The 13,751-nt window shown below is 41.2% G+C and overlaps 1 protein-coding gene across 2 annotated transcripts in view; it reads left to right on the top strand.

Moving 5' to 3' along the window:
• Nucleotides 1–13,288, top strand: part of SLC1A7 (solute carrier family 1 member 7) — a 38,050-nt gene extending 24,762 nt beyond the window's left edge. For both annotated transcript variants that reach the window (XM_081010443.1, XM_081010444.1), the window contains 5 exons: nt 995–1,228; nt 2,917–3,111; nt 5,059–5,193; nt 8,521–8,620; nt 9,681–13,288. In XM_081010443.1, the coding sequence (XP_080866569.1) occupies nt 995–1,228; nt 2,917–3,111; nt 5,059–5,193; nt 8,521–8,620; nt 9,681–9,917 (901 nt within the window). In that variant the 3' untranslated portion in view covers nt 9,918–13,288. The remainder of the gene's footprint in view (nt 1–994; nt 1,229–2,916; nt 3,112–5,058; nt 5,194–8,520; nt 8,621–9,680) is intronic.
• The last annotated feature ends 463 nt before the right edge of the window (nt 13,289–13,751 follow it).

The following is a 13,751-nucleotide window of genomic DNA, read 5'->3' as shown; positions in this document are numbered from 1 at the left end:
CTCTGACTACTCATTGTCTTCCCACCACCAATCCCTTGGCTCTGAGCCTTCTTCTGTTGGAGTTCCCTTGGGGTTCCCTACCTGATTCCTCCCACCATTCATCTGCATCCAGCCAGTCCATGACAATAGCTAAAACAGTTTCATACCACTTTAAACAGCCATGACTTCCCTCAAAGAATCTTGGAAACGGTGGTTTGTTAATGGTACTGAGAATTGTTAAGAGAGCACCTATTAACAGGAACTCAAGCGCTATGTTAGTATCGTGTGCCACAACCACTGTTCTATGGGCCAAACTACATGTGATATGGGAGACTCATGGTTCTGATTTTATTTTTTTTAACCACAGTGTGTTATTTGGGAACCACAAATTTAATTATAGCAGCAGCTGTTGGGTGTGCATCAATGTGCTATTAATTAGGTAATTTTAGACTTTGGGTGTAACAATCTACTGCAGTGGGTGGGGCAAGTAGCTTTTTAGATGGTACTGTGTCTTACTTAATTTACCTCAAAATGTGGTAAGCCAGTTCTGCTGCATGCTTAACCTTTTAACTGGGGGCAGCTTTTGTAGCAAAGTTCACCATTACAGTTGCTTTCTCACCCACAGGGAAAATCACCCACAGAGGCTATTAACACACACACGCTAGCATCACTGGAGGAAAATTAGTGGCTTAGGGACTCAACTTGGACTGCAAAAATGGCCTGTAGTGGAAGAAGGATTCAGCATATACACCACATGATGATGCAAAATAAAATTTGCAATGCTTCCAGGGGTGCATTTCGGGTTAAAAAAACTAATCAGGAGACTAACTAATCACAACTCTCCTGTTTCACATGCAGTTTGACTCTAAAAACTTCTGGAACTGGCCAGAGGGGATATCGTAATAGATGGCCTGTGTCACAGAACTAGTTCTTTATACATACACATAAGTTAAGTTCCTTCAGTTTTTGGGTGGAAGTGTTCTTTCACATTGAATATCACTGTCTCCTTCCCCAGGTATTTTCCATTTGGAATAGTGTTCCTTATTGCTGGTAAGATCTTGGAAATGGATGATCCATCAGCCATCGGGAAGAAGCTAGGCTTTTACGCTATTACTGTGGTTTGTGGCCTGGTGGTACATGGACTTTTTATTCTGCCAATGACATACTTCTTCATCACCAAGAAGAACCCCATTGTTTTCATCAGAGGGATTCTTCAAGCCTTGCTTATTGCTCTGGCCACATCATCCAGGTACCATATAATGAATGAAACACTGGCGCAATTTTACCTTGCACTCCTTATTTACCTTGCACTCATGCTGCAGGGTCCCCAAATCCAAGTCTCCCAATCCCTGGATTCTAAACTGAGACAGTGACATGTCCAATCCATCTGACTACAGCACTGGCATTTTCTCCACCGGCCCCACCATCTCCTCCCTGCCTTGCTCAGAGAATTTTCCTGGATCTGTCAGCGGCTTCAATACTCATAGCAATCCTTCTGGATTACTTGGATAGGGGACACTAATCTGCAGGGGGCTTCCTCTTGCCACTTTGGTATGTAGCCAGGTTTGATCTGGAAATCTTCTGCCCATCCCATAGAAATTATCCTTTGTGGTGTCGCTAGACAAACAGAAGCTCAAGAAGGGTCCTGGCAAGAAGCCCAATGTTGTACTTTGTGGCCAGTCCCTGCAATACTTCTCCACATTCCCATAACACAAGAGCTGCTCTACAGATTAACTTCATAATCCAAACTATAAATAGAGAGATCAGGGTCAAACCAGGTGTCTCATACCAGCAGTCTTCTGCAGTTTGAGAAATAGTGCAGCAATGCAAATGGCCAGCATATGTAGTCTTCTTATAAGAACATCCCAATACCCAGTTGGAGATAAAAGTCCTATTTGCATGGGGGGGGGGTGGGAGGTTGTTATGTGGTGCTGATGATGCCCTGGTAGAGTTCCAAAGACAGCCATGAGAAGGGCAGAGGTAGTTGTGATAATGGAAGCATTTGCTTCGATTATATTGAGATGGATGACTGCTGGACCTGAGTACATTTTGTGCAAAATAATATGCACTCATTCTTCTTATTTTTAAAAAATCAGACCTATGTTTTTTGTTTATTAGAGCGATATCTTTATTAGGGCAACCAAAACATCAAAAAATCGTGCTCAAGATTTTGAGTTCCTCAGAATTCTTTGTCAGCTTGAAGATAAAAAGACTACAAAAGGGGTGCGGAAAGACCAGTAATGGCTGATCATTCCATCTGTGCCTGCAGCTGCTAAGTCTCAAGATGGAGTGTGGGAGACATTTGAGTTAGGTCATATCAGGCACTTTGCAGGTTTGGGGTTGCACCCAGGCCTCCTGGAAAAGAGAAAACACATAATGGCTGATCCCCTATTTCTGCAAGTGTGACAACAAGCTGCTACTCAATTCCGTCTCCGTGTTTTTAGGTAACATGAGAGAAGAACTAAGGCTCATGTTTAAGCACCTCACAGAAGCTGATTATCTATATCCATTTCAGTCTGGCTTCTCATTTGGCATTAGGTCATCACAGCTCATATGATGGCAAAAGAAATCCTGAAAGACTTGTTCTCCCTGGTGCATTCCAGAGAGTGACTACCTGCAGCAAGGCTTCTTCAGCTAGTTATCTGAACTGCACAAAAAATGCAAAATGACTGGAATGAAAGGCAATGAGAGGTAATGACAGTAGATAGGAAGCGCAGCTGAATTTTGGGAATGGGGAGAGAGAACACCAACTTTTATTGCCATCTGTTGTTGGCCAGCTCATCCTCCTGGGTATGGCTACAGTCAGTACTGACCCTGCCAGTAGGACTATAGTTTTTTACGGATGCATCTTGGCAGTGCCACCTGCAGGTTTGAGATAGCCCCCCTACTTCAGACCTTATAGTTTTGCTGACTTCACACTCTCTTTTTTCTCCACAGCTCAGCCACTCTGCCTATAACCTTCAAGTGCTTGTTAGAGAATAACCATGTGGACAGGAGGATTGCCCGATTTGTGCTCCCAGTGGGAGCAACAATCAATATGGATGGGACCGCCCTTTATGAAGCAGTAGCAGCTATTTTTATTGCTCAAGTAAACAATTACGAGCTGGACTTTGGGCAGATCATCACCATAAGGTAAAAAACCAGTTTACAAAGGGGGTCCCATATTTAGCAAGCTTGACTTGCAGATATTTCCTGCAAATCTGCATACTGTGCACACTGCTGATACATGATCCAAGCATCCTCATTCATAATTACATATGGGGAAAAGTAGAGTATATTTCTGAATTGGTTAGGAAGGCACAGTGCTTTATGGGAAGTGAAAGTTTGGATTGGATACCCCATGGTAAGCCTCTCTGTTAGCATTGTGATGCTTTTATGGGGTCAAATTCTTGAGCTGCACATTTACCTGGGAGTAATCGTCACTGAACACAATGAGACTTACTTCTGAGTTAACATACAAAGGATAGCACTTCAGACCAGAAAGAAATGTAGTAAGAAAATATACAACCTTTGATCACCACCATAGGTATTCTCTGAAACTGCATGTACCTTCAGAGACTTGGAGATAGCTTCATTCATTTGCCCCGTTCTGTTACCCTTCCTGCCAGAAGACTCTGTGTGCTTTGAGCTCTGATCCTTGTAAACTAGGCCCAGCTTACATTTGTCTTCTAAGCAGATTCCCAGTTGTGAATTTCTAAAATGAAAAAAGCTCAAGGATCAAATGAGCCTGTGAGCTAAAACATCTGATCTGGAAGCTCTTTCTCATAATTCCAGAAGTGTGTGGCTGCTTGTGGTCACACAGTGGTTAGAGAAAGACGCTCTTCATGCTCCAAGACATACTATGATTTTCTTATTACTTTGCATGTGCCAGGGCTGAATCCTGGGAAGCTGGTGAAGCCTAGCTTCATAGTTAAGTGCTGTAAATTTCACAAGTTTTAATGGCTAAGAGTCCAAACTGTGGAGTGTGTAATTTAAACACAGGATGTCTGGTGTTTGGGATGGAGGTAAAACAGACAGGTTTCCAGTAAAGTAGTGGTAAATGAATTATCAGACCAAAAACAAAACAATTCACTACTGAATATTTAAATCCATGACTGTGTCATTTCTAGATCCTTCATAATTTTGTTCAGACTGAACCAAAGTAATCAGCTTCATGTTAGACTGTGTTTTTATGTAGCTGTGATTTGCCATTTTGGTTCTTGTGCTCACTGGGATTATTGTTAAGAGCAGGGGGATTCCTGCCATTAATTTTATTGCAATTAATTGCTTTGTTCTATGCTAAATGTCATACTGCCCAGTGTGCAACCCAGCCAGACAAATGTGGGTCATGTCTGGCAGCAGCCAAGTATTAGTATGGCACAATACATGGTTGCTTGGCTGGTTGGTTGGTTGGTTGGTTGGTTGGTTGGTTGCATTCGAGCTTGATGGGTCACAAGTTGCACTAAGGTGTAATAAGGTGTGTAAGGTGTATTGAAAACAAGGAACTGGATTCATACTCTGCAGAAACCTTCTGCTGATGTTGTCCCACTGACTTTAACAGTGTCGCTTGAGAGAATTATTGGCGGCTGTACAGAAGGAGTCAGTCTTTCAAATATTTGGGGCCTAAGTAATTTAGAGCTTTAAACACTAATGTGAACACCTTGAATTAGGCCTGGAAATGAACTGGCAGCGACATGGCTGGCACATTAATTGTATTCACACAATATCAAGTCCAGTTTGGCAGCTTCGTGTGGCGGGACAGTGGCACAAAATTTCCCCATCAACTATTTCTTGTGAAGGAGGGCCCCAATCCAGCTCTACTAGTGTGAAGCCTGTTGCATGAAATAGCTCTGGTGGGCCCCAGATAGTGATGTGCATCACCATTCACATAAAAAAAAACCCCATTCAGCCTATTCAATGGACTTCTGTTCCAGCTCAGTTCAGATTGAAGCATATGAGAGTCACTTATAGGTGTGGATCAAATATAAGCATGGAGGAAAACTCTCTGTTGGTTCCAAATATGTGTTCTTCCATGTTAGATCATTAATATCCTTCTCTCTCTCTCTCTCTCTCTCTCTCTCTCTCTCTTTTTCATAAAAGTATCACAGCAACTGCTGCCAGCATTGGTGCAGCTGGAATCCCGCAAGCTGGCCTTGTGACTATGGTTATCGTTCTTACATCAGTGGGGCTTCCTACAGATGATATCACTCTAATCATTGCAGTCGACTGGGCCTTGTAAGTAACTGAGTGGTGTGGTTTTTTTAGACTTTTCTCTCATCTTCAAACCAAACTGAATGTGTGACTATTGAACAGCTGCATTCATAGCAAAGCAACCTACAGCACACTGTGAGCTGAAAGGTGCAATAGACGGTGGTCATGTCATGAAAGTCACAGAATTGCTTGACTGAATCAAACCAAAGATCTGTTGTACAGGACACTATTGCCAACAGTGGCCAACTAGATGCCCATAGGATGCCCATAAGCAAGACATGGCAATCATCCTTTGATGAGACATACTGATTGTGAATTTGAAAATTAGGTCCAATAGATCATAGATTTTATGATGGGGAGAGGGAAGGAGTTGGATCTGGATGGTGGGCTGATCCAAAACTCTGCCACCTGCTGTAGGTCACTTTGACGGGTGGGTGGGGCTGCTTACCTGTCAATCACATGACATCAGATGATTAAACTGAACCTGTGGCCTGCAAAGGAAGAATAGTACACTCTTGATTCTTCATTTCTTTGTTTGTGACCTTGTCTTGAATTAAAAGAAGAATTCATATCACAACTATTCTTACTTGAAACGTCTGCTTGAATTCAAGCTACAGCTGCAAAGGGAGACATGGGAATGCACTCTGAGTATGTCCCCTGTTGTTGTTGTTAATAATAATAATAATAAATTTCTATAACACCCTTCATCCAAAGATCACAGGGCAGTTTACAACATAAAGCCGTTCTTCATTTTCAGCTGTAATTATGCAATTGTAGAAATTGCTGTCTTTTTCTGTTGCCTCACGGTGACAGGAAAAAGAGCCAAATTTAAAAAGTGAAATGCCTCTGGCATAGAACCGTGGCTTTATGGGAAACTAAAATGGCAGCTAGCAATGCTGCTGTTCCCTGCCACTAGGGCTCATGGATGTGGGAGGGGAGCACTTTGCTGAGGGCTGCCTTTACATCTTTTTTGGCTTACAGCTTTGACAGTGGGACAGGCTGTGACTGTGGGCAGATCTAAACATTGCAGCGGCAGATCCATGTTTTCACCCACATACACATCTCTACTTAACAACATATGAAAACCTTTCTGGTTCAACCTAAACTCCATTAAGATGAAAGAAAGAAAGAAAGAAAGAAAGAAAGAAAGAAAGAAAGAAAGAAAGAAAGAAAGAAAAGAAAAGAAAACCTGGACAATGCTGATCTTGGACCACCCTTTGCTTTTTTAAGCCAAACATCTGGATGTTCCTGGATTTCAGCTTTATGACCCACATCAATATATTAACCAATGTGATTGAGTTTTCAGATGTGCTTGTTTGCATTGGAAAAATAAGGAAATCACATGATGTGTTTCAGATTGAATGCAGCTTTGCCAAGATGAATTTGACTTGGCTTCAAATAATGTACTAAGAGTAGTTCCAGCTAATACACCTGCCCTTTCACCTCAATTTTGTATGTTCAAAGCAGCTTAAAAGCTGCATTTTACAAATGTTTCCCTTTCAGTTTTTGCTCTGTGAAAATGAAATGGGTTTTACCTTATGACTACAAAACAACCTACGTGCAAAGAAAATAAAGTGGGAAATATATCATTTTAAAACAAAAATGTTACCAAGAGCTAATACACGCAGTAATAGTAAATGCTAGTAATGGAGAGTCATGTAAACTGCAGTGCTGATCATACTATATCTTCTCCCACTTTATTCCTTTAGCAACTCGAGGAACTGAACTGATCACTTGCAAAGAGCTTTCTTTCCATTGCTCAGTCTACATCTGATGCCCTTCTACTTTCCCCTTCTCACCAGTGGAAGCTGGTCCTTTAGGTCAAATGGAGCACTGCTCCGCCAACCTCGGTTTGCCATCAGCCAGCTGCCCAACCGCTGCTTGCTTCTTACCATCAATCCAACAGGTGGCTCTGGCTGTCAGCTTCCTCCTCCTTAGTCTCAGCTTTGCTTGTGTAGGACTCAGCAAGGAGACAAACCAAGGACTAGTAGTCTCTGCCTGTCATTGGTTGTAACTGATACAGTTGGCATCCTTGCTTTTCGCCCCACCAGTCCTAAAGGCCACTAGCCACCACTGCCTCCCACCTTCCTTCTCCTCTCTGAGCTCTCCCCACCACCACGAACATTAAATTAGAGGCCACATTTCCTCATACCTGTCTTAGCTCAACCAACACACTCCTGGCCCCTGAAAATGTCCAAGTGCATTTTTGTGGAATCAGAATGTGTTCTACTCTCCATCTGGACGTGCTTAATGGCTCCTCCTGCTTATGTCTTCTAAAAAAACACACAAACACACCATACAAAGTACACTTTCCTTCCTTGTTCTCCTGTTTTTGTCTTTAAAACACATTCCAGTTTTATTTTTATATCCTTGGCTCAATATTGCTTCCTTCATTATTCACAAAAGGTCCTTAATATTTCAGGACTGATAGAGGTTTCTTTACAAACTCTTTAAAGCTGCTGCACGGAATTCCACACTTTACAGAATTAATTCCAGATCAACCCACTCAAGAGATTTCTGGTGCCATTTAAATAGAATCCAGAGACCAGAAGTGCAATGTCAGCTGGGGGAAGGAGGTTGATTTAGGGAAATCCGGAGTGAATTTAGCCACTCATCTACCACCCAAATGCTATTTTGCTCCATGTTTCTTGCTTTTGCATTCTACCATGCATGCCAATATTTAGAATGACAAAGAGGAGAGCAAACAAAATATATGAGTTTTTGCCCCACTGAATTGACTTTTTTGATCCTTGAAAAAAAAAATACATGGGGGAATTAAATACAAAATGCAGGTGCAGAAGAACAGACAGTCATGGCATAGAATCACAGGTTTGGAAGGCACAAAAATGTTTTTTGGGGGTGATATCCTTTTACTTTTTTTGGCATTCATGGGATGCTTCCAGACTGCCCCTATTTTTGAATGGTTTTAACACACATACCAGAAAATTCTGGTTGATTGGAAGGTCTTGTGCAAGAAACCCACATCCCCCAAATATTAGGCTTTTTGCAATAAGGAAAGTGATGAGGGTATGCACTGGAATGTGTAGGATAACACTTGCTTTGACCCACTGTTGTCTCACCTCCCTGCAAGCAAATTGGAATGGATCTATCATAAGATCAGTTCAAGGTGCTTCCATATTTGGCCCATTTGGTCTAATATGGTGATATATGAATTTACACTCAGTAGGTGCCTTTATTTCCTATTCATATCTGGTTGTTTTAGCATGATATCAGATTATATTCATGGACTTTTATTTTGCATGGGAGTATAACAGAGAGAAGTCTAAATCTGTGAGCATTTGCATAACAAAAGGAAATGGCGTCCTTAATGCCCCCACTGTGTTTTGACAGAGACAGATTCCGAACAATGATCAACGTGCTGGGAGATGCTCTGGCTGCTGGAATCATGGCTCACATCTGCAGAAAAGAATTCACCAAGGATGGGTCTGAGGTGGGAGAAATTTTAACCATGGAGTTATAGTGTTGCACTTCAGACCAAAACAATAATAAAAATGGAAGGCACAGAAATGTTTTTGGGGGTGATATTCTTTTACTTTTTTGGGCATTCATGGGATGCTTCCAGACTGCCCCTATTTTTGTGTAACAGCCTTTCTTGCACTATAGCACTTCAGACTGCAGATGAGGATGGTGCAAATACAGGAAGCTGTGTTACACCATAAGCCTGCAACTTACGTGCATTTAACTTATGCGCAGTCAGCTTTACACACATGGCGAAACATAAATAAAAGGGGCCAAAGGGGGGGCAGGGTTCCAGGGGGAAAGACTTTGGCAGTCCCACGTGCCATTGACCCCAATGTGCTTTGACCATATGTGATTTTGGCTTTAGGCGCAATCCCTGGAACATAACCCCCCGTAAGCTGCAGGTTTACTGTCTTGAGTCAGACATTTGGTGCATCTAGCTTAGCACTGTCTACAATGACTAGCCATGGCTCTCCAGGGTTTCAGATGGGAATCACTCAACGTGGAATTGAACCTGGGATATTCTGCATGCAAAGCAGATGCTTAACCACTGAAATATGACCCTCCCCCATGTGTTGAAATGATTCCCCTTACTTCAAAATGCTATGCTTTTGGATAACTATATGTCAGGAAGAAGAGTTCTAGACTAGCCTGCTTTATAGTGTGCCTTTCAATGTGCAGGAAGTTATTGTTGTTTTAGTGTAGGGAACACCCACACATGCACCACCCCCCTAATCTGAACTGGTACAATTCCAGAAGGGTCCTAGATTTCTGAATTTGTAGCTCCAATCTGGATTGTAGGGATTGTAAGTCCTGCCATTTTGAAACACGGCAATGCCCTATTGGCTTTTGACAGCTGTGTCCCTTGTGACCATAAATATATACCATAATTCACAGCACACAAAAGTGAGTGTGGTTTAATTCCTCTCCAGCTTTTGAAGGTCCCAAGTTTCCATACACGTTAACGATACCACATGCAATAGTTTACCATCTCTAAAATAGTAATGGGAATCTCCCTGTTCCATTCATAGGTGCCTTTGATCTGTGAAACAAAACCCATCAGTATCCACCAGATCATGGCTTACCAGAGAAATGGCTGTGTGAAGAACATGAATGAGCCTCATGGACCTGAACCATCAAAGACATTCCAGCATCAAATACCTGTTCAAGTGGAGCAAGAAGAAAACCCGACAGAAACTCATACAGAGAAATCTAGCAGTAAGGACCACTGCACTATTGAAATCAATGAACTGGAGACAAATGTGTAACTGTTATTCTGGAGGTATTTGAAACCTAATGACTACCTCACAGCTGGAATTGGGAGACAGCCTTTTGCCTTGAATGGGAAAACATGGAATGACTGCCATGTGCGAACTACGGCTGTGAGGCCAGCTGTGAACATCTGTGAAGAAGAAGAAAGAAGGCTTCAATAAGCATGGGGGTTTTTCAGTAGCTTGGTTGGTTTTGGTACAAAGGAACTGATCAGTGGACAACTTTGGTTTACTCTAGGTAACCTTATGTGACTCTGCTTATGATGCTCTTTAAAAGAACTCTGACCCCTTTAAAATGATTCTTAAGAGCTAACCGTCTCACCATCCTCCTAATCATGAAGATAACGTCAATATTCACAATTCCTTTATTTCACTGAACAGCTTCAAAATTAACATTAGCCTCAAACAGTAAAACTTTTGCATTCAATTAACAGGGCAACAAATCAAAAAGACATTTATCTTAGCAAAAGGCCAAAGTAATAATATTTCCCATTTGAAATGGGACGTCATTATTATAAACCTTACAAAATTAAGTATGTTTGCACATGGCAACATCAGCTCATGTAGTCTTCTCTCTTCTCCAGAGATCATGATCTCTGCAAGGAGATCATAAGCATGTGCTTTCATTTTCAGCCAACTGCTGATAGTCATTATATGCAATCCCTGACAAACTGTGGTTAGGGTTTGCTATGGTTTACTGGAAGAACTCAACTTTAAACCATGGTTATTGATCCTGGCTTATTTCAATGAACGATAGGAATGCTAACCACAGTTCCTGGTTGGGACATAAAAACAAACCACAGTTAATTTAAAATGGAGGGGGATGCTTCCCATCTCCTCCTTGTAGCATGCCAGAGGAGGAAAGAGAAGACTCATATGACTCATGTGTGTCATATGAAACAGTGGTTCAGTGGTTCATGTGAATCACGCCAGTAAGTTATTATGTAGCAAACCACTCTGAATTGCAATTCAACTCTCCATGCTATCCATTATTCTGTTGAAATATTAGTCTCTCTGTACTCAGGTTGATTCACTATTCTGTGAGAGGAATTCAAGCACTCTAGATTTGTGCAGTTAAAGTGGTTTAAAGGACCACTTCACATCAAATCCATTTTTTTTTAAAGAATCAGGCCCTTTGCAGTTTGGAAACTGACAGAAATGTATTGAAAAGTGAGGGACGAACAAATGACTAACGGGAAGATGTATAAATATCGTGATCAGGATGAATGCAGGACTGATACTCATTGTTGTATAACTGCCCTGCAAATAAAACAGAATGAATACTCAATAAAAGCCAGTTATAATCTAACCTCTGCATAAGCTTTGTGCAAGCAAACTCAATAAACTGGTTTTCTAGAGGAGCCCTATGGCAATTTCATTGCATTTCAGTAGCTACATTCTCCTGTATCACCGTTGGCTGTGATGGTAATGACTGAGTACAAAAAAGGGATCTGTGCAAATCAGGGATTCTCAAAATCCTTTTCTCTTTTACTTCTTTTGCAATACAGAGTGTTTGTTACTTGGCTAATCGCTTTTTTAAGTTTTTCATGTGTATGTTGCCATGTATATTACCTTTTTGGAACTAATGAGAAGGTTGTTTGTTTCTTTCTTTAACGAACCTGTTATTTGGGTCTCAAAGGTAGGCATTAAGCTAGTCTACAAATATCCCATCATTTTTGCCTTCCAAGTGCCAGATGCATGTGCTTCTCTTCTTCTTTTTCCTTCTTTTTAAAAAATCTTGTTCCATTCTATAACAGCATCCACAGCATCTAGACTGCAGGAGTCCAAACATACACATAAAACCTGGTGCTACAGAAGAGTACGTAACGTTCTCTTCTTTGTATAGACTGTATATATACCATGACGTTTATGGCCCAGATCGTTTGACTAATATAGAGCTTGTGGTCAGAGAGCAGACTAAACATAGGCTGGGATCCAGTGTACATGACTGGCACATTTTCATTGTAACGCTGTCCTCACTTCCATAGTAAATGTTCTTGTGAACTCCCACCCTTAAACTTGTTTTTCTGAATTAATAACCATGCTACACACACACACACACACACACACACACACACACACACACAGAGGGCTAGACCTTCAGCTCCGTTCCAAGTAGCCAGCCACACATTCCTGTGCTTCTAATAATGGGAATGGAAGTCGAAGCAGCTTGAAGGATGGGGGAAGACTGTGGCTGTTGAATAGGCTATGCCAATTTCTCAGTCTAATTGGCAGAAGGTTATTAGAGGCGGCCAAGACTCCCATAGTCTTGTTGCACAGAAGATGGAATTGATTCTACTCTGAGAGCTAGTGTGATGTAGGGATTGTATTCAAGTGACTTTTACTCAGAGTAGGCCCATTGAGATTAATGACCATATTGAACTTAATTTCAATGGGTTTCTTCCGAGTAAAAGTTAGGTGTCTACAACCCTAGGATTGTGACTGAGGAGAGTCGGGTTCAAATGCTTTCTAGCTAAGGTTGGGCCATTTGGTGTCACTCAGCCTAAAAAAATTCTTAAGATTAGAAAGGTGGGGAGGAAGCAAGTGTGCCACCTAGAGCTCCTTAGAAAGGCAGAATAAAAATGTATTAGAAACCTAGCAGGTGACGTTGCTTTATTCTTGCCCCCTGCATGACGACAAGGTACATCTGCCAAAATTCTCCTCTGCAGAACCGTTAAAAGTGTGGGAACCCTTTTCTCTTCTGCCTCTGGACAGCAGATGTGGGATCAGCAAGTTCATCTGGTAGGCCATGACTTAGGGTCGGATTCTGAAGAAGAGGTGACTGAGTGATTGGAAAGCTGCCTGCTTCTGAGACTGGAAGCTATTCTCCTTTTCAGTGCCTGCTTTGGAGAAGAGAGGTCCTTCACAGAAGATTATTTCCCTAAACCCTTCTGTTCACTTTGAGCTGACTTCACAGTTGTTCCCTCTGCATCTGCTTTCGCTCTCTTTTCTTTCACTTCTCCTTCCTTTCTTTTAAAAAAACTTTCTCACGGATCACTCACTACGCTGGCGTTTTGCTGGTCTCCCACCCCTGCCTTATTCCTTCATTGGAGGGAGGGAGGAACTTTTATGTCACATCGTTTGATGAGAAATAGAGACGGGGCCTTTGGGGGAAGGAGGAAACGATGACACGATCTTTGCCACATCAGAGCCACCCCTAACATTTTTATATTGGTGGGAATTTGCTGTGGACCCTGGCTTCTTATTTTTATATATAGGTTGAGATACTTTAAGAATGTTTTCTTTATTTCTCGAATCCTTAAATTATAAAACAACTCTCCCTGTACAACCAGTATGACCAATTGTACCATATATTGATTACCAGTGTTTTCAGTGGGAAATGTTTTTAATAAACATACCGTTGTGAAGAGGTTTGCCTATGTGCTACTTAAATGAAATGATTTTTCACCTTCAAACAGAGATTAATATTGTCGGATATCTGACAAGATGTTCTACAGCTCTTGAATTAGATATTTTGAATATAGCTTTCAAATTTGCATTCTCAGAGAGGAATTATTATTATTATTATTATTATTATTATTATTATTGGAAATTTTAAATTTGAATACTTTGGACATGTTGCCATCTCTCAATTGTCTTGATCTTTGCAGGGTTTGCATATGAAATCTAACAAGTTGTCAGATACTACATATAATTACATGTTAATGAAATGATGTCAGATTAATACCATTGCATCATAACTACCAAATATTGTTCAATATTAGAAGTTACTGTTTGCCAACAATCAAATACAGTTAAATGTTATATACCAAGTGGTTTTCAGAGTGTTTCTGGGGAATCTTGAGTTCCTCAATGAGAAGATAACTAATG

This window comes from Podarcis pityusensis, assembly GCF_964106645.2.
Source record: "Podarcis pityusensis genome assembly, chromosome: 6".
NCBI lineage: Eukaryota > Metazoa > Chordata > Lepidosauria > Squamata > Lacertidae > Podarcis > Podarcis pityusensis.
The sequence above is the reverse complement of the archived record's forward strand: the minus strand, read 5'-3'. Positions and strand labels throughout refer to the sequence as shown.